This window comes from Coenobita brevimanus, chromosome 26, assembly GCF_032717465.1.
Source record: "Coenobita brevimanus isolate Jiangsu-jjx chromosome 26, ASM3271746v2, whole genome shotgun sequence".
Classification (NCBI taxonomy): domain Eukaryota; kingdom Metazoa; phylum Arthropoda; class Malacostraca; order Decapoda; family Coenobitidae; genus Coenobita; species Coenobita brevimanus.
Genome location: NC_136979.1, coordinates 14573563 through 14598721, shown reverse-complemented (window position 1 = coordinate 14598721; position 25159 = coordinate 14573563). Strand labels below are relative to the sequence as shown.

General features: G+C 42.8%; 1 protein-coding gene across 1 annotated transcript in view; it reads left to right on the top strand.

Annotated features, from left to right (window-relative positions):
• LOC145394112 ((3R)-3-hydroxyacyl-CoA dehydrogenase-like) overlaps positions 1-25159 on the top strand; it is a 55151-nt gene that overhangs the window by 13334 nt on the left and 16658 nt on the right. The window contains exons 3-5 of the mRNA XM_080268092.1: positions 682-875; positions 1019-1203; positions 1369-1496. Of these exons, the coding sequence (XP_080124218.1) occupies positions 682-875; positions 1019-1203; positions 1369-1496 (507 nt within the window). The remainder of the gene's footprint in view (positions 1-681; positions 876-1018; positions 1204-1368; positions 1497-25159) is intronic.

Genomic DNA, 25159 nt, shown 5'->3' with positions numbered 1-25159 from the left:
CAGGTTGACAGTGTTTACTTTCCTGGCTCGACGATTTTTTTTTTTCAGCGACTGTATTTAAAACCCAGGAACGCTCTTTCTATCTCAGGAGTGCTCAGAATAAGTGGATAACTCTCTCTCTCTCTCTCTCTCTCTCTCTCTCTCTCTCTCTCTCTCTCTCTCTCTCTCATAATTCCCCCAGGGCTATGGCTTAGGCTGCTTAATCTGTAGCTCAATCAGAATATAAAACTAGCACCTCAGAAGTGGTGGAACATGCTCATTTCTGCTTTATTTGGTGTTGGCGTGTCCACACTTCCACTTGAAAGACAGGATGGCACAGTTACTTAGTGCCCGAAGGAGAAGGTTGTCATTTTCCCTGATGTATTTGACAGTATGCAATATAATGAATTTCTTATTGTGCCCCATTCCCGCAGTCCTGAGGTAAAACTTTCTAACTTTGCTTTTAGGTCTGTCCGGGTGACATCCATTTAACTTCCTAATTGGATTTACTGTAAATGTCATTATTAAGTACCTCACAACACAAACATATTTTCTGGCTTGACGCTGCGCAAAACGTTTCTTTTAATTGCTATTTGCACATGAGAATTTTCTGGTTGGCGGAATTTTGGTGTTATTATTTACAAAACATTTTGTAATATATCCTAACAAAGACCATATGTATTATTTCCCTGTCTCCGGCAGGTGGGCATCAGCACGTGGCTGTGGCCATGGACGTGAGTGACAGGTGCAGTGTGGAGGACGCCATGAAGTCAGCCCAGGACCAGTGTGGCGCCCCGCCCTCACTGCTAGTCAACTGTGCCGGCGTGGCAACCTTCGCTTCCATCTTAGAGACCGATGATGACTCCTGGCAGAAAAATATTGGTGTCAACCTGACGGTCAGTTCCAAGTTTTGACGATCATTTCATTGAATAATAGTACATGACGTAAAAGTAGCATACTGTGGTCAGACTATAATGAAATTAGTACTGTAACTTAGGCAACAAGGAATCTAATATTATTATCTCCTTGTACTCTGCAGGGAATTTTCTTGGTAACCCAGGCTTTTGCAAGGTCATTTCTGGAAAGTGGGAGAGATTCCAAGGGTGCAATAGTGAATATTACAAGTATTATGGGGAAAACTGGCTGTACCGAAATGAGTGGTTATACTGCCAGCAAAGGAGGAGCTATTTCACTCACCAAGACGTGTGCTGCGGAATTGGCGAGGTAGGTAAACCATTTAGGCATCCTGACAATGGCCTGATCATGGTGTCCTTGTACTGTATTTGCTTTAATGCTGGTTATTATTTTCCCCATATATAAAGAACGATATTTTGTAATATGATTCATCCACACTGAAGTGCAAATTGTTGAAACTCCTTGCCATTTCAGCAAAGCCATACGTGTAAACTGTGTGCTACCTGGATTGATTGACACACCAATGGCAGCAGCCACAAGTGAGGAGAAACTTAAGAAAGCCATGCCCCTCATAACTCTGGGTAGAAGCGGCCGCCCTGAAGGTCAGTGGAGGCAATGAGTTGGTTGGTAGGGAGATGTCGTGAGATGAATGGTGGCTGGGTATGTGAGGTGATAATACTTAATTAGCCGGGTGTAGACGTCTGACACCATGGGGAAGAGTGGTTGGCAGGGCGAGGTGTAATTTTTGCCTCAGGCTTCACCATACTATAAGCACAGAGTCTTTTCTCCATAGTTGTTCTGTTATACATACTAAACAATTTCACTTTATACAAATGGACACATAAATAGTTGGAGAATAGAAGTGCATTTTCACTTATTATATCTAACCATAACTAAATGATATAAAGCGAATGAAGACGAATGACTAGAAGTTCCTATGCAACCATTTATATTCTTTTACTTTTCTTACGATTATTAAATCAGATTAATAAAAGGTAGGAAAGTATTGTAAAGAATTCACGTGAATCCAACAGTTTTATTAGATTTATGGTAAACTAGGATATACAAGAAAACTGGTACTTCTATTTTTTTCTCTGCCAAGATGAAGGACTCTGGTGGCACCAAGTCAGTTGTGAGGAATCCAATAATTGTTTCGTGTACGAGAAATTTCCTCTGCAATTTTTTTGCATTGTGTACTAATAAAATGTTTGTGAGAAGAAAGTTGGATGTGTTAGCTTTGAGTGAAACGAAGATGAAAGGGAAGGGGGAATCTATGTTTGGAAGTGTGAATGGAAGATTGTCAGGTGTTGATAGAGGAAGGGCAAGAGAAGGTGTGGCCTTGTTAGTGAGTCCGGAAGTACAGCAGTGTGTGATTGAATGGAAGGAGGTGTCATCGAGACTGATGTGGGTGAAAGCGAAATTTGAACGTGAGTTGTGGGTGTTTGTGAGTGCATATGGGCCTGGTAGTGAAAGGGATGAACAAGAGAGGGAGTCTTTCTGGAATGATGTTGATGAGTGTCTGCAGAGTTTTGGAGCGAATGTGAATGTGGTAATGATGGGAGATCTGAATGCTAGAGTGGGAAATGTAGCAATTGAAGGCGTAGTTGGTATGCATGGTGTGCCTGGAAGAAATGAAAATGGGGAACGAATGATAGCGATGTGTGTTGAGCGAGAGATGGTGATTGGGAATACGCTGTTTGAGAAGAAAGATATTTATAAGTATACATGGGTGAGACAGGAGGGTGGAAGGGTTGTTGATAGAGCTTTGATGGACTATGTGGTTGTGTCTTGGAATGTTTAGGAAGATTGTTGGATGTGAGAGTTCTGAGAGGGGAGGGTGGAGGTATGTCTGACCACTACCTGGTGGAGGGAAAGTTAAGAGTAGGTAAGAGATGGGTGAGAGCTAGGAGGGTTAGGTGTGGCAGGGAGGTTTTGAAAGTGAGTGAGTTGGATAAAAGAGAGAAAAAGATAGAGTATCAGGAGAAATTGAAAGATGAGTGGAGCGCAGTGAAAGATCGGGAAAATGGCAGCGTGGAGGAGGAATGGCAGTTGTTTAAGAGTGCTGTGGTGGGGCACGCAGAAGAGGTGTGTGGTGTGAGACGTGTGGGTGGTGGTGTAAGAAAAGGAAGTGAATGGTGGTGCGAGGAAGTAAGTATGGCTGTGGCCGAGAAGAGACGTGCATATGAAGTGTGGCTGCAGAGGAAGGATGAGATGTCATATGAAAGGTATAAGGAAAAGAGGAATAGAGCGAGAAGGGCTGTGCGTGATGCTAAAGTGACAGCAGATGAGAGGTGGGGTAGGCGGCTGACAGAGAATTTTCAACAGAATAAGAAAATGTTTTGGAAGGAGGTGAAAAGGGTGCGAAAGGGAGAGTCTGGGAAGGAAGAACGAGTAAAAGCAGAGGATGGAAGGATGTTAATTGAGATGGATGCAGTAAGGAAGAGATGGGCAGAGTATTTTGAAAGATTATTAAATGTAGAGGAGGAAAGGGTGGCTGAGATTGTGGCGGATGGAAGGGTGCAAGGAATAAATGTGTTGGGAGAGTTGAATGATTCTTTGATCACGAAGGAGGAAGTGGAGAAGGCAGTAAAGGAGATGAAAACAGGGAAAGCTGCAGGTATGGATGGGTGTGCTGTGGAATGCCTGAAGGGTGGTGGAGTGACTATTGTTGACTGGTTAGTAAGATTGTTGAATGTGTGCTTTGAGAAAGGTATGGTGCCAATTGACTGGGCAAGTGCTTGTGTGGTCCCGTTGTATAAAGGCAAGGGTGATAAGTATGAATGTACTAGCTTTAGGGGTATAAGTCTGTTGAGTGTTGTAGGTAAGGTGTATGGTAGAGTGTTAATTATGAGAGTTAGAGAGGGTATTTTAGAGGGAGTGATTAGTGATGAGCAGTGTGGCTTTAGGAGAGGGAGGGGATGCGTTGATCAGGTGTTTGCTGTGAGACAAGTGTGTGAAAAGTATTTAGCGAAAGGCAAGGATGTGTTTTGGGCATTTATGGATTTAGAGAAAGCGTATGATAGAATTGATAGGGAGGCTTTGTGGACTGTTTTAAGATTGTATGGACTTGATGGTAGGTTACTAAAAGGGGTGAAAAGTTTTTATGTAAATAGTAGAGCATGTGTAGAGTGGGAAATGCTGTGAGTGATTGGTTTCCGTAAGAGTGGGGCTGCGACAGGGATGTGTGATGTCACCTTGGTTGTTTAATATTTACATGGATGGTGTTGTAAGGGAGGTGAATGCAAGAGTTTTAGGTGGTCTGAGTCTGGTAAATGTTGATGGTGGAGATTGGAATCTGAAGCAGCTGCTGTTTGCAGATGATACTGCACTGGTGACTGATTCAGAGGAGAGATTGAGACAGTTGGTAGAGGAGTTTGGAAGGGTGTGTGAAAGGAGGAATTTGAAAGTAAATGAGAATAAGAGTAAAGTGATGAAGTGTACGAGGTTGATAGATGGTAGGGGGATGAATATAGTTTTGAATGGTGAGTTGCTTGAGGAGGTAGATTGTTTTAAATATCTAGGGTCACATGTTGCTGTGGATGGAAGAATAGATGCAGAAGTGAAGTTTAGAATAAATGAAGTAGGAAAGGTGCTGGGAGGAATGAAAAAAGTGTTTAAATGTCGTTCGCTTAGAATGGATGTAAAGAGAAGGCTGTATGAGGGTGTTGTGGTACCGACTGCATTATATGGGGCTGAAACATGGAATATGGGTGTAGCAGAGAGGAAAAGTTTGAATGTAATGGAGATGAGGTGTCTGAGGAGTATGTGTGGAGTGACGCGTATGGATCGGGTGCGAAATGATGAAGTGCGAAGGAGAACTGGAGTTGTTCAGGAGATGGCTGGTAGAGTTGAGCAGAGGGTGTTGCGATGGTTTGGGCATATGGAGAGAATGGATAATGAGCGATTGGTGAAAAAGATAACTAGATCTGATGTGAGAGGTGTAAGGCTGAGAGGAAGACCACGAATAGGATGGATGGATAGTGTGAAGAGAGCGCTGGATGCGAGAGGGATGTCTGTCGAGCAAGGAAGAGTGGCTGTGCGTGACAGAAATAAATGGAGAGAAATTGTGAATAAATAAGTGATGACGCAGCCCTGAGGGGATATTCTCCCGCATTTGGTCTGATCAGCTAGTCAGGTCAGGTGCGGGTAAGGGGATGGGTATGTTATGATGTGGCAGGGGTAAACCAGCTCTGCTGTCGGGCCCTGCTGCGGATGTCACTGATTGCATTGCGCAGTTGACCCTTGTGCGGTGTGGTGCGGTGAGGATCTGTCCGTTCTCCCCTTTGGGGCTAAGATGTGAATGAATGTGTTTAAATGGATGAGTAAATGGAGAGTGTGTCGTCCTGTCTCGGCTACCTCCCTTTCCTTGGGGGAAGCAGCCTAGGTATATAGATAGATAGATAGACTAATAAAAACAGTGATTGCCATGCATAGCGCTATCAAAACACAGTATCTGTAAACAAAAAACTACTATTATGAGAATAATTAACAATGGCACTTTCCATTTTCTATGCTCTGTTATAAGTTTTCATTTATTTCGCTCAGTATGACATCTCTCATTGCTCAACAAACTGTTTACTAGACAGTGATGTCCTATGCCTCCCCGGCATGGGACCCCATCCTATTTATCACACACTACAGCATCTTGCGGGCCAAACATAACAACGTCCCACACATCATTACTGGCTGCACTAAAACTACTTCTACAGCTCACTTACTCTTTGAAATGGAAGTCCTCGCTGTTAGAGAATATCTTGATATGAGAAGCATGTAGTTCTACACAGCAGTCTACACTAACACACAGTACCCCTGTCATTATATAACAGGACCACATAAAACAACTAGGCATATAAAACTATCACGCACACATTACCAGACCCTCCTCAACATAATCCCACATTTAAACATCCCAACACTAGCAGTGAAGAAACTGCTCCTTTCCCGTGCAGGACGATACACCTCAATAACAATACCGTATTACAAGCCGTGCTCTCAAAATTCACCACAGACAGGCATCCTAAAATAGAACTGATCTAGTAAAACTAGCTAGATTTAGATCAGAACATCGCCTAATCCTCAACAGTTACCAGCTTTGATTCAGGTTGGGTGGAACTAAAGACTATAACGATCCGCTTCTAGAATGTACCCACGCAATATAACACACATAATGGAGCACTGCACAGCATATAACACACGAAGGTGCAGACACAGCATCAGTGGGACAGAGAATCTGTGGGACGAAACCAATGGGGCAGTTGCTTGCCTGTGATTGACGGGTCTGCTTGGTCAGGCAGACTGGGGTTATGCAAAACAACAACAAAATATGATATCTTATGCGGTAGGTCCTCATGCAGAAAATTATGTTATGAGACTTAATATAAAATAAGCAAAACGAAGTAACAAGTAAAATAGCAAGGTCTGTATCCTGGTAAGGCTTACACCTGAATACTGAGAAGACTGCGGCCGGCCACGGGGTAGGTTAACAAAACTGACAGTGAGACCTTCCATATTCTGTGGTGACAGCATTAACATGAATGAGCACCAAGAGAGGGCGCAATACCCGTGTCTTACAAATGGTCTAAGAGAGAAATATTTGCCTTGGTCTAATGACGTAAACCTTCGACTGATTGATCTCAACATCGAATTACTTCATTCATGCCTAACTCTACCCTTTCACTAGGTTTAGTCCTAGCTGACTCAAAATTGTTTGATTTGTTCTTATCTGGTTCACAGACTTTTTATATTTTTCTCAAAATTAAATCTCTTCATCCTTGGTTTACTCCTCAGTTCATCCACTAACTTTGGTCCAAACTGTAATCTAAACTGTCGGAGTCATTGGGTGGAACATTTTACCTTGCCCTCTGGCCTTGACCGTTGACTGAATGTTCTTAAAACCTAATATTTTCGTCCTTGTCTTACCTTCAAACTTTCAGTCAAATTTGCTGTAAATTGGATTTAAACAGTGTAGGCTGACCTTGCCATTTGCCCTTAACCTTTGTTCTTTCTCTGTGGCCTTTGCCTTTGGCTGATTGTTCTCAAAATCCAATTCCTTCATCCTTGCCTTTCCCTGAACCATTGTAGAAAGTTTGATATAAACTGGACAAAAACATCGTAAGTACATCTTTCTATGAGACATTGACCTTTATCTTATTGTTATAAAACAAGATCAACCTACTGGCTGATCCTCCACCGTTCTACTAAGGATGGTCTAAATCAGATGATTTTTTTTTCTCACACAGACACACACGGGTAGAACCTTGACAATCCTCTGTGACTTTCACTTTTGAATTATCTTTAAAAAAAAAACTGATTCCTCCAATCTTGTCTTACCCTCAACCCTTCCACCAAGTTTGTTCTAAAAACAAAATCTGTTGAGGTTAACGTTGCCATGTGACCTTGATTTTTGACTTGTTGGACTCCAAATGAATTGGCCTACCATTTGACTGATCCTCAACCCTTCCACAGAGTTGTTTAAAATCAGGGTTAAGCCCGCCTTTGGGCGGGCTCGGCCTTTGGTTTCTTCTTCCTCATATGAAAAAATTTTTCTTTTATACTAGTAAAACGGGACCAGCCTTTGCACTTCCTTTTTCGTTATAATATCATGGCAGCTGGATAACATAGCTTCTTAACCCCTACACCGCGGGCATGTTTACCAATGTTTTGCGTGTCCCGCGGGGTTATTCGGGCTCCGACAGACTCTAAAAAAAATCAGTTATTAGTCCTAGAATATTAAAATTACATATGCTTATGGCATATACCTTCAGCTTTCTCCTGGAATGTTTGTTGAGCCTTCGTCGGTTACTGTAGGACTTGTGGAGACCTCTGAAGTAGGGTAACGAAGTCTCCACTTTACACTTCCCGACAACCGTAATATGATTACCACAGCCAGATATTAACACTATAAACACTACTCTATGATTTTCAAGTAGTTTGGGATCCATACTCCAAAAAAAAAAAAACACTGTGAAAGCGATGAAAATTACGAGCGCGTCTGAACGTCGCACCTGTGCTAGTTCGCTCTTGGTACTCTGTCATTTATTATTCATAAAACCCCTCACACTTTATATTTCTATTACTATATCACACTTATATATATCTGGAGTTTTTCTCCATAAGTTTCCTTCAGTAGTATTAGTTTATTGTCACTGAAGTCATTCAATTTTTCATTCAGTAAAATACGTAGAGAGCCACGGATTCACTTTCACTGTTATAACTTAAAGTATTTGTACTCAGATTCTTATATTACTAATTACTTACATTACTATTTACATTTTCTATTGTATTTTCAAAATTTACCCTTCTATTTCACTTACACTATGTTAGTCACTGTCACTTTCAGTAAGATAAAACTATAATACACTGTTCAATCATATGTACTGAACATCCATTGCTTTCACTTGCTATTTACACATTATTTCCACATTATTTCCACATTACTCTCCTTTCCCACTTGCACTGTTAGAACTGCTTCTGGCTGTGGTAATCAAAGAAGCAGGTAACACAGAGGGGAACCTGGCACTCAGCACACTGCAAAGAGGTGCGTTTGTGCTCAGGTGTGTGGTGGGTGGTATGTGCACACACCTGACACCTGCGGATCGCAGCCTTCCTTTTACCTGTGGCAGGCATTAGCTCCAGTCTGTGCCGATCCATATACGCCCTCTGCTCAAGTCGGTCGGGAAGTGTTACTGGATGGCGCCTTGGAGTTGCTGCTGTCACCCTACCATATCTTTCCAACAGCTGCTGGACACAAGTCCTGGCGAACAACCTCAGGGAGAAGGACTTGGGTGGCTTGACCTTCATCTTGTACAGGATGAAGACGTTCAGCATCGTCATATCTATGAGATGCAGAAAAACTTTCCTGTACCACCTAGTATTCTTCCTGAGGCAGTCGATCTCACCAATCATCATGACGGACTGATCCAACAGCCACATGTTGATATTGTAGTCCAACACAGCATCAGGTTTCATCACAGGTTCGACTGTCCTACAATCAACCTTCCCACTGTCTGTCATTTCCCCCTTATGTACAGTGGTGAGCATGTGCACGACCCTCTTGTCATGCCACCATATTGCCAGCATCTTCTCAGACTTGCGTAGGTGCACGTCTCCTCGCTGCGAGGTTCCTGCCTCTGTGAATTTAGGGAAGTGGGCACGATTACTTTTGACAGTGCCGCAGGAGCCAATGCCGTGCTCTGAAAGGTATTTGGCAAGTTTCGGTGCTGTATAATAGTTGTCTGTATACAGCACATGATTCCCACCAAAATACTTTTCAAGGAGCACTTTCACTACACAGCCTGAGAAGCCAAGGGGGTGTGTTTTATCCAGATCGACAGTGCTGGCTGAATAAATGACGAAGTCAAGGATGTACCCCGTCTTACAGTCGCACAGTACAAAGAACTTAATTCCAAAGCAATGGCGTTTGCTTGGAATGTACTGTACAAACCGAAGACGTCCTCCGAACAAAACAGAGGATTCTTCAATGACAACCTTCTGAAAGAGGTGGAAGAATGACATAAACTTATCCTTCATTCTGCTCAGAATCTCCCGGATCTCCCAGAGTGGGTCGGTTTGGGAAGGTACATCGTTGTCGGCAAAATGCAGGTTTCCCATGATGTTCCGGAAACGATCTCTGGCCATGTACTTATTGAAGGTGGGTGAGGGTAGTAAGGGGTCCATGGACCAGTATTCTTCCAACTCATGCTTCTTGGAGTGTAGCATGAGAAGCATGAGGGCAAAGAACACATACAGCTCCTGCACTCCCAGCATGGACCACTGTTGCATCTTGGCTGCACCTGTACCACTTGCAGCACGTTGTGATTCATACCTGTTGGTCTCATCACATATGTGCTGCATGACTTCGTCATCTAGGAAGGCCAAAAGGTAGTCCACACACTCAGCATTATCGTCAATAGTGAAAGCAGGCTGTACTCCTGAGGAGCTCTCATCAAAAACTAAATGTTCAGGCACAAAATCGGACCCTTCCGTCCACGTGAAGGCGTCCAGGATTCCCTGTCATGGCGGTGTAGGGTGGGTGGTGGTGGTGGTGGAGGTGGTGGTGGTGGTGGTGGTTGGCTGTGAGGCAGATTTACCCCGTTCAAGGTCACTCGCACTGACCCTGGGTTGCCGTACAGCACTAGCAGCCCTTACTCTACTACCAACTCTACTTTTACTAGTCCGGGATTTACCTCTTCCACTGCAGCCTGCCTTCACTGTTGATGCTGGTGGTGACTCTGACAACGAAGACTCCGGAGATAACTCAGCAGACGAAGAGGAAGAAATGAGTGAAGTGGGGCTTGGGGAACGGGGAGGTGAATCAGCTTGGGACTCATGGCGGGCTGGGTCACGCGGGGCCATTGTTCTGGGGCTAACACTCTGCCTTTTCACTCCCTTCCCAAATTCCTTCCCTTGCTGCACTAACGGCTCCTTTCCCTTGGAGCTAGGGATAACTTCCGACACTGAAGCACTCGTACTAGCACTTTCTGGCACGATTACCTCACCCGGCTCATCACACGATTCACCCGAATCGTCAAAATCACTATCCATCATCACCATGAACAATTCTGCTAGTTCACGTGCCACTGCAGAGTCACTAAGTCCTTTCTTGCTTCCCTCACGACTTTTTATGGGTGTAGAGGTCACGGGGCATTTTGCAATGGGCGCAGAAGTGGCAGAAATGGCGGGGCACGAGTGCGACATGGTTTGACCACAGCGGAGGACAAGGAACTAAATGCTGCGGCTTATCTGAGAAGGCAAGGGTTGACAGTGACACTGAGGCTGACAGCTGCTAACTTACATGCTAATAAATTATTGGTAGAAAATCTCGGCAATACATAAAGAAATAGGTAGTTCCAGGTAATTGTAAATGTCACTTAGGCTTCTCCCTTCCTTTCTGATATATATTTTTATTACAGACATAGATTACAAGGCATAATTCAAAGGGGAAATTACCGTGGTAATGTAGCAAATGAATGCACGTGAGGTGTTGTCAGGTGATAATTAGCCAATTCCTGGTGTATAACACTATCACTTACCTTATTTTGTTTTGGTATATATTATTTTGTATAAGTATAGGGCATAGGGCTTATTTCAGTGGATGAAATCTGTGGAAAAATCCGGGGGAGATTTGCTTAGCGCAGCGTGGCCTGGGAGGTGAGAGGACAGGGTAATGGAGGGCAGGTAGAGAGGGGAGTCAGGAAGGGGGGGAAATCGCTAAAATGTCAACAGTGGATGGGAGTACAGATGAGATTTGGAGTGCTGACTAGTGTTGGACATTGGCAGTACTGATAGATGATACAAGCCCCACTTGAAAGCCCGGGATAATTCAAAATAACACAGAATCACAAAAGTGATGCCCCGCGGTATGATCCATTGTGCCCGAGCGTCACGAAAGTGGCGCCCCTCGGTTAAGGGGTTAATACGTAAATAGAAACCTTGAAGAAGCTATGCCATACGGTAGGCATGTAGTTAAAACCAAAAAGGAAGGCTATTGATGTAATTAAAAAGAAAAGAGAAAATGCCATTGTTCAATCAACTGATGACAACACAAGACATGCATCTGTCCCCAACTCAGCCAAATTTTCGGAAATCAACGAGTACATACAGAAAGCAGGCCTTTGGATCGAAGCATCCTCAGAACGTAAAATAGGAGAAATAGTCAAAACAAAAGTGAAAGGAAGTAGAAATGACAGCAGTGTAGCTTACAGAAAACCTTGCAGTGGATGCTGAAAAACGGACAGTCAGGGAAAGTTCCGCATTAGCCTACCCACCGTTCGGAGCATTGGTGTTCGACGAATAGTCATGAAGCAGCAGCCAGACCCCACATGTCTAGTAACTGTGAGTGGGAGGGAGGGTGGCCGGGGGTGCGAGGGTTTGGGGAGTTGCTCACGTCAAAGTATCAATAGCCAATGATAATGCATCCGACGTATTCTCAAAGTGCAAGAGGTATGTTCTTTGTATGGTATCACACTATGAGTATTATATAATACATGTTTACTGTCAAAGGTATGTTTCTTTGCCTTCTTTCGTAATGTTCGATAGGAATGATAATTACAGACATCTTAAAATTAGGATTTCCCATGTCATTCTGTCAAAAGAAAAACGAAAAGTCTGTTAATCGCTCTTATAGTTCTTTTTTTTTAATTATTATTATTTATACACACTCCCCTAGACTAAGCTCGAGATAATGATTACCAGAATAACACTGGAAATGTTTGCAGGTGGATGTTATAGTGCGATGACAGGATAATTAAACAAATAAGTATATATATATATATATATATATATATATATATATATATATATATATATCATCATCATCATCATCTGTTGAGGTCCACTGCAGGACCAGCCTATCCCTACCGAAGCAGGGACGATACAGCCAATGTATCTCTACCTAGTGGCTTAGGCTGTCTGGTAGAGACTGTATGTAGGGTCAGAAGTGCTTGTGAGTGTGATTGTAGTGGCTTTGGATGTGTGTGTAGTCTGTGAACCAAGTGTAATCGGCCCGCCTTAAGCCGATTGGGTGCAAGCATACTAGTATGCGACACTGGTTCAACCACAGCACCCCTTGTGTCCGCCAAAGTAGCAAGTGGCTTGGTGAACGCTTCCCAAAGTTTTTACAACTCTGGCGGGAGGCGAACCCCCGCTCATCAGCGTGCGAAACGCACACTCTACCACTGTACCACAGAGGCTCATATATATATATATACTCCAGCACTAGCCGTGTGTGTGTGTGTGTGTGTGTGTGTGTGTGTGTGTGTGTGTGTGTGTGTGTTTTGGGCAGCCGAAACTACACATTCAAATCGTACCAAAATTGGCAAAAAATCGCAAAAAATTCGCTGATATGAAAAAACTTGGTCCCATCACCATCGAAAAACTTTTACTATATTTAATAAGCGATCACATTTTGACCAAACAACGCCACTCCAGGCGCCCGGCATAGGATCTCCGTAGAATTTTTTGCCCATAGGTACAACTAAAATAAACTATAGCAGTGCGAAAGCCCTCCGCAGGAGCAAGTGCGAAGGGCCCGAAGGGCCCACGAGCACTTGTGTGTGTGTGTGTGTGTGTGTGTATATATATATATATATATATATATATGAGCCTCTGTGGTACAGTGGTAGAGTGTGCGTTTCATACACGGGTGAACCAGGGTTTGCGCCCCACCAGGATAGTAAACTTTGGGAGTGTTCACCCGGCCACGTACTGCATTGGCGGACACAAGGGGTGCTGTGGTTGAACCAGTGTCGCTTACAATAAAGTATGCTTGCACCCAATCGGCTTGCACGGGCCGATTACACTTGGTTTACAGACTACACACACATCCAAAGGCACTCCAACACTACAGTTACACTTACAAGCACTTCTCACCCTACATACAATCTCTACTAGACAGCCTAAGCCACTTAGTAGAAATACATTGGCAGTATCGTCCCGACTTCGGTCGGGATAGGCCGGTCCTGCAGTGGATACCCAAACGGCTGATGATGATGATATATATATATATATATATATATATATATATATATATATATATATATATATATATATAGCCTTTGTTTTCAACATAAAATATGTTATATCGTTACGAATATCTCCTGGGGAAAGGTCTCATGTTAAGTCAAGAGGTAATGAAAGCATTCAAACCTCTATCTGAACCCAGCAAACTTCCATAACTTTCCTGACAACACCAGCTCTATAAACATCTACGTAATTTTTAAAATCTATCCTTACTATCCTTACTAAACTCAAACACACCGTCCAAGTCAGACACTGCAGACTTACACGTGATTCCCAACCTATCACCGAACCCTCCTCTGCCCCCAGTTCCCCGTCTCCTCATCATTCACACTCACTGTTAACAGACACATGAGGTCTGGCTGCTGCTTCACATTCACCCGTCTCACACCAATGCTTCAAGAGGTGGGTAATGCGGAACTTTCCCTGACTGTACATAGGAAAAACAGGACGAGGAATGGGTACAAGGATAGCAGAACACAAAGGAGAGGTGTGATGTAACAGAGTATATTACTCCCTAGTGTTGCACATAGATCAGCACAATCATTTGCCCAAGTGGGAAGAAGCTACCTATATTGAGAAAGATCTGAATAAACAAAATATAAATATGCTGGCAGCAGCACACACTTGTGTGAAAAATGTAACTATCCATAGTGAAGGATTTTCAGCCTGTGTAGATGTACAAGGATAGCACTAGTGTCCTAATCAGGGATTTGAGTAGGACGATGGAAGTTTCCGACGAGTATAGGTAGCCAATCAGGCTGCAGCACGAGAAGTGGGAGGGAATTTCCAGGGGTATAAATGTCACGGTTCCATGAACTCTTGTTAGAGGGACTTTGAAGCTTTGTTGTGGAGGGTACGGACGTGCATGTTTTGCTCCTCTTTAGCTGCAGGGCAGCCCCACAGGCATTAGCATTTTGTTCACCATGTACTTGTTAAGTTAGGTTAACTACTACATATTCTCCTTCCTTTCTCGTCTAGAGATTCAAGAGGTGTTTGTATCTGTTTCTTGAGATTGCCTTTCCTTACTCACCTCTGGAGTGACACCTTCAATGATCAGTCTTAGTTGTCTTATTATGGGTATTTTGTCCCTTGCCCGTTTTGTCTTTTTCTTCCTACTTCCCCCCGTGAGGGAGTGGTGGCTACTATGGCAGACATCTCTGCTGCCATTCCCACTTTCAGGGGGGAAGACTGTCCTCATGGACTCCCGACTGTGCCACATACTGACAGGTCCCAGACTTGTTTCTGTAAATACATTTACATTTCTGTAAATATTGCTTTGTACATGCTGTCGGTTCCATTTCCTTGACTAATCTTAATCCTGTAACTATTAAGAGAGTAACTGACAACTGTGCTGGTGGGCGAAACAAGAGAAACCACTTGTTAGTGGAGACATTCTGGTTAAGGCTGTTACTTCCTCTGAGGTAAAGGACTTGCGAAGCTGCATTAATTTCATTGTTATGATGTTGAACCGAGGATCCTGCTTCCATGAATTCCTGCAAGGGTGTTATAACCTGTATGGCCCTGATGTCTATGGAAGAGGAGGACATAATACGTGAATTTGCTCAGCAGGGTGTAATTGATGCTAGATTTATAACTAGATTCTCGAAAGGTAAGAGGACTAAGACTCCCACCAGTATCTTGACCTTTGGCAAAGTTTCTTCCCCTGTGCATGTCAAAGTTGGTTGCGACATTGTTAACGTCAGGCCATTTATATATATTTTTTTTTATGTGACCGGCTCTGGGCATGGGCTTCACAGCCTGCTTTCAAGGCCCAGTAGTCCTCCTACGTACTGTACACCTCTACATGTCACCACTTCGGCGCTAACACCCTCCGTCCATACTGAATATATGCTAGGGCTGTCTCATACAGGACTGGTGTATTGGTATTAGCGGGGGTATTTTTACATGTTGGCGGGTCTTCTGGTAAATGAGTAGTCTGCATTTACTAAATTCAAATCCTTAAACTGTTCCCTGCCTCAGCAGGATTTGAACCCCGGTCCGTTAGGACTGCAGGCCAACTCTCTACCAACTAAGCTATATCCCTAACCCTCTTCGTTGTTCAAGATCTCAATTGTATGTACTTAAAGACAAGATTTGTCAGGCTTCTCAGCCAGTGTGTGGCGGGTGTGCAGCTCAGGGTCATGATGCTGAACACAGCACTCCGAGTCTGTAAGTTGCTTTCATTGCAAGCGTCATCACTCCACTTCCTCGAGGAAGTATCTCAGCTATAAGCATGAGAAGAAAGTCTGCACAGTGAAGGCAATGGAGGGCATATCCTGTTATGCTGCTAGGAAGGTGAGGGTGTTGCATGCGACTCCCAAACCTAATGTCTCCTCTGCATCGGCTGTTGTGTCCCGTCCTGTACTGTGCACAGTGGAGACACAAACTGACCCTGTTCCCAGCACTCGTCATTCGTTCTGCCTCTTGGTCTGATACTCCTGTACGTTCCAGCTTTTACTGTTATTCCTGTTGTAGCGTCTTACTTTCAGGCTGCTGCAACTTCTCAGTCAGTACGGCCTTAATCGAAGTCTGACAAGACTTATAAGATTAATCTGATCACCCATACCAAGCAGCCACATCCTCATGTACCTCCTGTTTCTGCTCCAGCGAGAGAGGAAAAGTTAGCTCTTTCTCAGGGGAGTCTGGGAGCCTTGTTATCGATGATAATATGGAGGTTTCCGTCAGCAGGCACTGAGATACGTCCTTCTGTTGTCTCTCAGTTGTTGGCAGGCGACATAAAAGATGAAGCACAATGGCCCACCTCGTAAATCTTAAACACTCGCATTCACTGCATTAGAGTGGAACTGTAGGATTCTCAGGAATAAATTACACACTAAATAAATCTTGCTATCCATACATAGGCCAGACATTATTTGTTTACAGGAGTTGCACTTGAAAGATCGCCCTGATCTTCCGTAATTCAAATACTACCAATCTTATAGAAGACATGATGGTCAAGACATTGCCATACACGCACGCAAATCACACCTACAGACAGAAGTTGTAATAAATTCTTCACATGCCTGTCTATTTGCTCTCTCTGTTGTCCTCCACATTGATAGTGATGCTTGAAATTCACTTTTGACCACCTTCCTGGAAATTAGGTAGTGTTGGGCGACTTTAATGGCCATCTCTATCAGTCAGGTTGCTTGAAGATGGATAGTCGTGGAGAACAAGTAGCTGACCTGATAATACAGTCCAGCCACTTTCTTCTGAATGATGGTAAAGCGACTTGTGCAGATGATCATACTGGAATTTTTTCGGCCATAGACTTAACTCTGGCCACCCCAGTTATACAAGATTTCTAGTGGGATCCTTATGACGACTCCTTGGGCATTTATCCTTTACCTACCTGACATTCTTATTCAAGCAACGATTTTTGGATCCTCCACTTCCAGAATTCCCAATGTCACTAACCAAGGAAAAACTGCCACTCTTCCCCAGATTATTAAATTTTCGACATCAGAGTCGGTCAGCTAAACCCCGTTCATTTTATGTGCCGTGTCACTAAAAGGAAGGGAGAAATTATAACATTATTTTACTCACTGCTACAAGGAAGAGAGGCTGTAATATAGTCAAATAAAATAAATAATTGGTGGGCTGAGTCTACCATCTCTGTATTGGGACGGTTATTATGCTTTCTCTACTTAAATATCGATAAGCTGTATTTTACATACATTTCATGTATCTGTCCATCAAAACAATAATAGACAGTGCTATGAGAAACATGTAACGATTCTTCGGTAAGAAATATTAGCGCGACATGGCTGAAGATTGTGCGTTACAATCAAAACTCACGTGTGTCTGCCCCGCTGGCATTTTGGAGCCCTCGGCATCATCGGATTTCGGCCGGCGGTTTCGTCACTGCACAATTTTGGCGTTAAACATTGTACAATTTTCATATGAAAAACTTTGCAGATTTTCTTCAGCATTTTGAAGATGAAGCATTGTTCTTTTAGAAAACTAAATTATATGGGTTTCAAACCAAAGGTGCAGCTAGAGTCTTGTAAATATGTGATGAATGCTGTTACACCCAGTGTGCTTTCACGGCTTCTACAGTAACGTTTTCTTGCATTTATCGCACTAAAGCATGTCTAGAAAATTAGTATAACTACTGTAGAATAATATCATGAAGAGCTTACGTACGGTATATCAGTATCACGGGAGAGATTTTTAAAGATATGCAACTTCTATGGTCTCTGCATGAGTAGCCCGACTTCCATATTAACCTAGCTAGCGATCAATGGCAACTCTTGAGTTAGTGTCGGTGGGAATTAAATATTAAGAAATCCTTAAGGGATCCTTCTCAAGGATTGCCAGTTTAGATATATCTGAAGAGACCATATATGTAAAAGCCCAAATTTTTATTAATTCTGTATTACAGGCAGCTGGTGTTGTTTTGTGTCCACGGCGAATCGCTTAACCCCATTGACTAAAGTCTAGTCCACTATTAACATACTAAATAATAAACACCTTTATAAGCCCATGGCCACTCTGCAGGTGACCAACAACATATATGACAATCCCGAGGACACTGCTAACATCCTTGCCAGGAGTTTTTCCACATATAAGTAGCTTAGCCAGTTATGACCATCGTTTTCAAGACCATAAACGTCTGACTGAGATACGAGTAAGAGACCTTGCGACAGAAGATTTAAACTCCCCATACAACCATGAACTTCTTGCCTTAGAATCATGTAAAGACACCAGTCCTGGGCCAGATACCATCACATACAGTATGGCATAATCCAGCATCTCAAAACAACTTGATTAAGCTGTTAGCATTGTACAAACGGCTTTGGGTGTCCTGAATGTTCCCAAACTCATGGCATTTTGTGCACGTCATACCGATACTCAAACAGGCTGGTCATCTTACGAAACCCATTTCATTTCGTCCTATAGTGTTGTTTTCTTGTCTAAGGTCATGGAATGCATGGTTGATAATAGGCCTCATTTTGTTGTAGAGCAAAAACTTTGTTAGATGATCGACAATGTGGCTTCTGTAAATACAGAAGTTCACTAGATCATTTAATGAATTTGTAGCATTGCATTTTGGAGGCATTTGCCAATAAAGAGTTCATGATAGGGATGCTCTTGGATATCAATAAAGGCTATGACATGACATGGCGACACAGCATATTAATGAAGACTCTATGCTTATGGTTTAAGAGGTAACTGCCTATTTTTATTTCCAGTTTTTTAAGTGACAAAACTGTCTCTGTCAGATTGCCCTGGATGATAACATTGGATGCTTCCCCCCCCCCCCAAGAAAACGGGGTACCTCAAGGAAGTACTGTATGCCTATTTATACTTTGTTTAGTATAATGATCAATGATATTCTGTCTTCAGCTCCCATCCAGAAATCTTAAACACTGTACTCTTCCTATGCTGATGACTGTGCAGTATGGTACTCTTACTGTAATGCATAATTTTCGGCTGGACGGATTCAAGCAACCCTTGATTCCGTTCATCAGTGGGCCTTGCAGTGGGGATTAAATTTTTTACGTCCCTAAATGAGCCGCAGTAGTTTTCACTACTCTTAACGTCCCTGATTTGAATTTGAATTTGGATAATCACCTGATACAGTGTCAACCTTCTGTGAAGTTTTTGGGCCTGCATTTTTATCTTAGATTAAACTTTAAATTTCATGTTGATAATTTACTTGCTGGTTGTGATAAACCATTGAATATTCTTATGTACCCAGCAGGTACTACTTGAGGAGCCGATAGAAAATTTTTATTAATGGTGTAATACTTCCTTACTAGATCTAAGCTGGGCTATGGGTCACAGGTGTATGGGTCGGCATATGATGCCACACTGAGGAGCTTGGATGCATTGCAGAAGAAATGTTTGCAAACGTGTCTTGGAGCCCTGAGGTGTACACGTGTTGGTCGTATGGAAGTGGAGGCGAATGTACACCCACTAAGAAAAATCATTGCCACTCTTTTAGCGTGATAAAATTTGACACAGTGGAGGAGAGATCTGAAAATAAACTGAATAAACGTGCCTGGTTGGTATCCCTGATCTTCTGAGCCTTAGGTCCGTATTCATAGTGGCATCGGAGGCTTCGTAGCACCTCTTACTATTCATTTTGTTTTGCTGATTAATTATCATTGCCTTTTATGTTACTTAGAGAGTTTGAATATCAGCATAGTTTTCATAAAAATTATAGAAGAGGATGTTGATGTGTAATGTACATCAGAACAGCATCAATATTAAAACTCCTACTGCTCATTCGAAGTGCAAGTTTCCCCAAGCTGAAACAGTTTTGTAGGCATCACACTCCTCAAATTATAATCCGTCTGAGGTAAAAGCGTATCCTAAAATAAACAAACATGTGTACGGATCACCCCTTCTACGCTTCTCTTATCATCTTTGTCAAACTGGTGATACACCGTTCTCTGTTTCAAAATCCATGCCTTACTACATTTACGTGTCACTGGTGTGGTTATGTTACGGCAGTACTACGATACACACTGTATATACTTCACGTATGTTGTTCATAGGGTGTTGTATAAATGGGCATTGTTTGAACACTTGCCGAGGATTTTTCCCAACCTTTCCCTCCCCTATGATCACATGACACAGGATAGGGTTGCCATACGTCCGGATCTTCCCGGACATGTCCTGCATTTAGGTGTCAAAATCTTCGTCCGGGAGGAATTAAAAAAAAACTCCAAAAGTCCGGAATTTAGCTTCCATCACTTTTTCCCGAAAAATTTAATATACTATTACACTCTAATGACGAGAAATAGAGAGGCCTTCGTTGTTTTCGTCAGCTGTTAAGTGTTGCCAACTTGGCTGGTTAGTGCTAGCAGCTAGCTAAAATGTCCAGCCTTTTCCTGTTGTTCAGTCACGATCTTTTTTTTTTTTTTTTTTTAATTCCTTCCATAGTGCTGTTATAGCCATAAAGTAAATGGTAACGGCACACAATTATTGGCTTAGTTTTCATGTTTTCACTGTAACATTTGATATTCTTATGATCTTATCCTGCATCTAAGGCGCTTTAGCATTTTTCATTCATAATCTAGCCAATTCTGTACTTACTGCCTGTTTTTCATTATACTGTAAAAAGATTAAAGATTGTGATACAGTACATATATATATATATATATATATATATATATATATATATATATATATATATATATATATATCAAGGTTTCATAACATCATAGGCCCAAAGTGTGTGTTGGGGGGCGGGGAGAGCATGGGCTTCAGTGGAGGCGTCCGGTATTTTGACAGGTCAGATATGGCAACCCTAACACAGCAGAGACCATCACTTTAACCAGTCAGTCACTGTTTCTCCACCGCGAATGTTTGTTGTTATGGAGTAGTCTGATGAATCGTCCGATTCCTCCCCTGGCCTCCCAGGCCAGGCAGCCTGTTTGCTCGCAAAACAACCTCCATCCATGCGTCCTACAAGGAAGGGACTATATTTACGACAGTGACGTTTGTGAAATAAATACGATAGTTACGTTTGTCTAGTACTGACGATAGTGACGCTTGCGAAATATTTATTACTGTGACGTATTTGTACTATTGGCGATAGTGATGATCATTAAATAATAATGACAGTGACGAGAGTGATTTATTTTCATGAAAGGGAAAGTGATTAGTGAAACAATTACGATAGTGACGTTTCTGTTATATTAATGATATTGACGTTGATGAAATATTTACCATAGGGACGAAAGTGATGTGCTTTCACGAAGGACAAAGTGATTTGGGCAATATTTATCCCAATACTGACGACTTGGAAAATAGTCTGCTGGTTACTGCTTCAGCATCATCTCAGTAAAAATGTAGATTATGACAGTGGGAAAACGTGCGAAGCGCCGCCTTCGGAAATCGTACGACAGTGACGCTTCTGCATGAAATTTTAAATAGTACCGTATGTACAAGTGGGTATATATAATAACTACACAGAAAATAAGTGATTTAGTCGTAAAGATGATAGGAAAATAAGTGTTTTTGAAGTATAAAATAAGTTTAGTATGCCACTGTGCTATAAGGAAGAGAATGAGAAGCTTCTATAGAAAACCTGGTGGGGGAACATTTTCCCTAGTAATATTTATCGTCACGTAGTTTATTTGCAGCCACACACATCTCAGTGCACAGTGACTGCATGGTAGCATGGAATGACCGGAAAAAAGGGGCATAATCGTGATCTAAGGCACCAGGTTGATGAGACATGGCCCAAGACGGCAGCTGGAGGAGGCCGGGAGTTTTAAGAAAGACTGGGCCTTTGGATGTGCCGGCCAGTGAGCAGAGCGTGAGCTGGCCCGCCTCACAGCAGGCGCACTTAGGCTGGCTGGGTGCACCTATTTTCTTTTTTTTATGTGAAGAAGAAGGAACCAAGGGCCGCAAGCCAGCAAAATTGCTCCATCCAAGAGAAAAACAAAATACAAGAGAGAGCCAAAATCAAGATCCGATCATTTTGAGATGCCTGGACACACTGCATTTGAATGACTGATCATAGGAAGCAGGAAATACAGACAGAGGGAGACAGTTCCAGAGCTGACCTGTTCCATAAATGAAGGACTGGGAGTAACGTTAACTCTTGCATTAGAGAGGTGGACAGAAGAGGGATGAGAGTTTGCTGCTAGACGGGTGCTACCGCCCGTCGTAGAGATGGAAGAATGCATGCAGACAGTTCAGAGGAGCAGTGACCATTGAAGTAGTGACAGAAAAGTGATAAAGATGCAACAGTGAGGCGAAGAGACAGAGGTTGAAGGGAGTCGGTAAGAGGAGGAGAGTTAATGAGACGAAAAGCCTTTGACTCCACCCTATTGAGAAGAGCTGTATGTGGGGAGCCTCCCCACACATGAGAGTTGTACTCCACACAGAGGTGGATAAAACCCCTGTATAGAGTCAACAATTGTGCAGGGGTAAAGAAGGAACGGAGTCGGCTTAGCACACCTAATCTCTTGGAAGCAGATTTTACAAGAGATGTAATATGATCTTTCCAAAATAAGTCCCGAGTAAATGAAACCCCAAGCATGTTCAAGGATGATGCAGGTTTAAGCTGAATATTATTAAACATTAGTGGGTATACCTGTGGAAGATTTTGTCGGGTTGATAGGTGTAAGAACTGAGTTTTTGATTCATTAAAAACAACCAGATTATTTTTACCCCAGTCAGAGATATGAGCCAAGTCAGACATTAGGTGTGCCATAGACTCATCCCTTGTTTGTTGAAGTAACTGCTGAGATGGACGTTGCGAGAACCGAATGGAAAGGTGAAGGGTGGAGTCATCAGCATATGAGTGGATAGGGGTAGATGTACAGCTTAGAAGGTCATTGATGCATAAAAGGAAGAGAGTTGGTGATAGGACAGAGTCCTGAGGAACACCACTGTTGATGGATCTAGAAGAACGATGGCCGTCTACAACAGCGGCCATAGAACAACCAGAAAGGAAGCTAGAGATGAAGGCACAGATAGAAGGATAGAAACCGTAAAAGGGCAGTTTGGAAATTAAAGATTTATGCCAGACTCGATCGAAAGCCTTTGAGATGTCAAGTGCAATGGCAAAGCTTTCGCCAAAGTCCCAAAAGGAGGAGGACCAGGAGTCTGAAAGGTAGGTGAGAAGATAGCCAGTGGAGCGTCCCTGATGGAACCCATACTGACGATCAGAAAGAAGGTTGTGATAGGAAAGATGGTTTAAAATTTTTCTATTAGGAATTGACTCGAAAACTTTTGAGGTACAGGATGTTAAAGCAACTGAGGGATAGAGGGTTGGGAATGGTCACCCTTCTTTGGGACTGGCTGAATGAGAGCAAACTTCTAGCAAGAAGGAAAGGTACAAGTTGATAGACAAATGCAAAAGAGTTTACCTAGGCAGGGTGTAAGCACAGAAGCATAGTTCTTGAGGACAGTATGAGGGACTCCATCAGGCCCATATGCCTTATTAGTATTGAGGCCTGTGATGGCAGAAAATACATCAGCTGAAGAAATTTTAATGTCAGCCATGAGGAAGTCAGAGGGGGGAAGTGATGGAGGAACAGCACCAAAATCGTCTAAGGTGGAAATGGAGCAGAAAATCTGAGCGAAGAGATCTGCTTTATCAGTAGTAGAAACAGCTACAGAGCCATCAGAGTAGAAAAGAGGAGAGAAGGTTGATGAGGTAAAGTTGTTAGAAAGGTTTTTGGCAAGGTGCCAGAAGGAATGGGAAGAATTTGAGTTACAGTTGAGAGCATTTAGTACGGATGAAATTATTTTTAGCAGAGCGAAGAACAGACTTAGCATGATTCCAAGCAGAAACATATAAAAGATGTGATTCAGGGGTGGGTTGGCCCCGGTACCTTTTATAGGTCCTCTCCTTGTTCTGGACAGCATTAGAACAAGAGTAATTAAACCAAGGCTTTCTGGCATTAGTCAAAAGATATGAGAAAGGAATGTATGCTTCCATGCCCGAGAGAATAACCTCCGTAATGCGCATGGCACACCCAGATGGCTCCCGGGCATGGAAACAATAATCATTCCAGGGAAAATAAAAGAAAAACTGCCTGAGGGCCTCCCAATCCGCAGCTCCAAAGTGCCACAGATGATGTTTCTTTGGAGAGTCTGCAGGCCGTACCGGAGCGATAGGACAGGTTAAGGTGATAAGGTTGTGATCGGAGGAGCCCGACGGAGAGAAAAGATTAACAGTGTAAGCAGAAGGATTAGTTGTAAGGAAGAGGTCAAGTATGTTTGAGGTCTCTCTAAGGCAGTCTGGGATACGGGTAGGGTGCTGTACAAGCTGCTCTAGGTCATTAAGGATAGAAAAGGTGTAGGCTTGTTCACCAGGTGGATCAGTGAAAGAAGAGGAGAGCCAAGGGTGGTGATGAACATTGAAATTTCCCAAAATGGAGATTTCAGAGAAAGGAGAAATGGATAGAATGTGTTCCATCGTAGAAGTAAGATAGTCAAAGAATTTTTGATAGTCAGTAGAATTAGGAGATAAGTAAACAGTGCACATTTATTTAGTCAGAGAATGACAGGAATGCCAAAGCCAGATTGTAGAGAATTCAGAAGAATTGATTTCAGGAACACGAGAGCAAGATAAGTTGTTGCGAATTTATACACAACAGCCACGTTTGGCTTTGAAATGAGTATAGAGAAAGTAGGAGGATACAGAAAAGGGTCTGCTGTCAGTTGCCTCAGAGAGTTGAGTCTCAGAAAAAGAAGGTGAGGTTTAGAGAAGGAGAGGTGGTGCTCAACAGAGCGAAAGTTAGAGGAAAGGCCGCGAATGTTGCAGAAATGAAGAAGAAGTCAGACAGTGGTTCCATGTATCTCGATTCGTCACCGGGAGAGGGGCGGAAGGTGGGGGCATTTATAGTTCCCCCCCTGGGGATCTCCGAGGCCACCTGTTTTGCTGCCATGATTTTTTTTTTTTATATATATATATAATTTTGGGAAAGGAAGTGTGGTGTGGACTGTGCATGTAGTTTGGTGTTGAATAGTTAGAGAAACTTGTATTGGAGAGCATGCTGGCCTACTGTCTGTGTTACTGAGACACTGAAAAAGTTCAGCAAAGGGGGATGGTCGGGACCTAGTCCCGAGGGCTGATGAAACGGGAGCTCCAGCTCTTCCTGTCATCAGCTTTCCATCCATCTTGGGAGTACTGCCCTGCTCGACTGGTGCTACAGTCTACTTCTTTCAATATACAGTAGGCCCACTGAAAGCCAGTAACTATAGGGGTCTGCAGAATTAGTCATTATTAATTGTTTTAATTCTGAGTAGTTATTTTTTATTGCTCTTATGA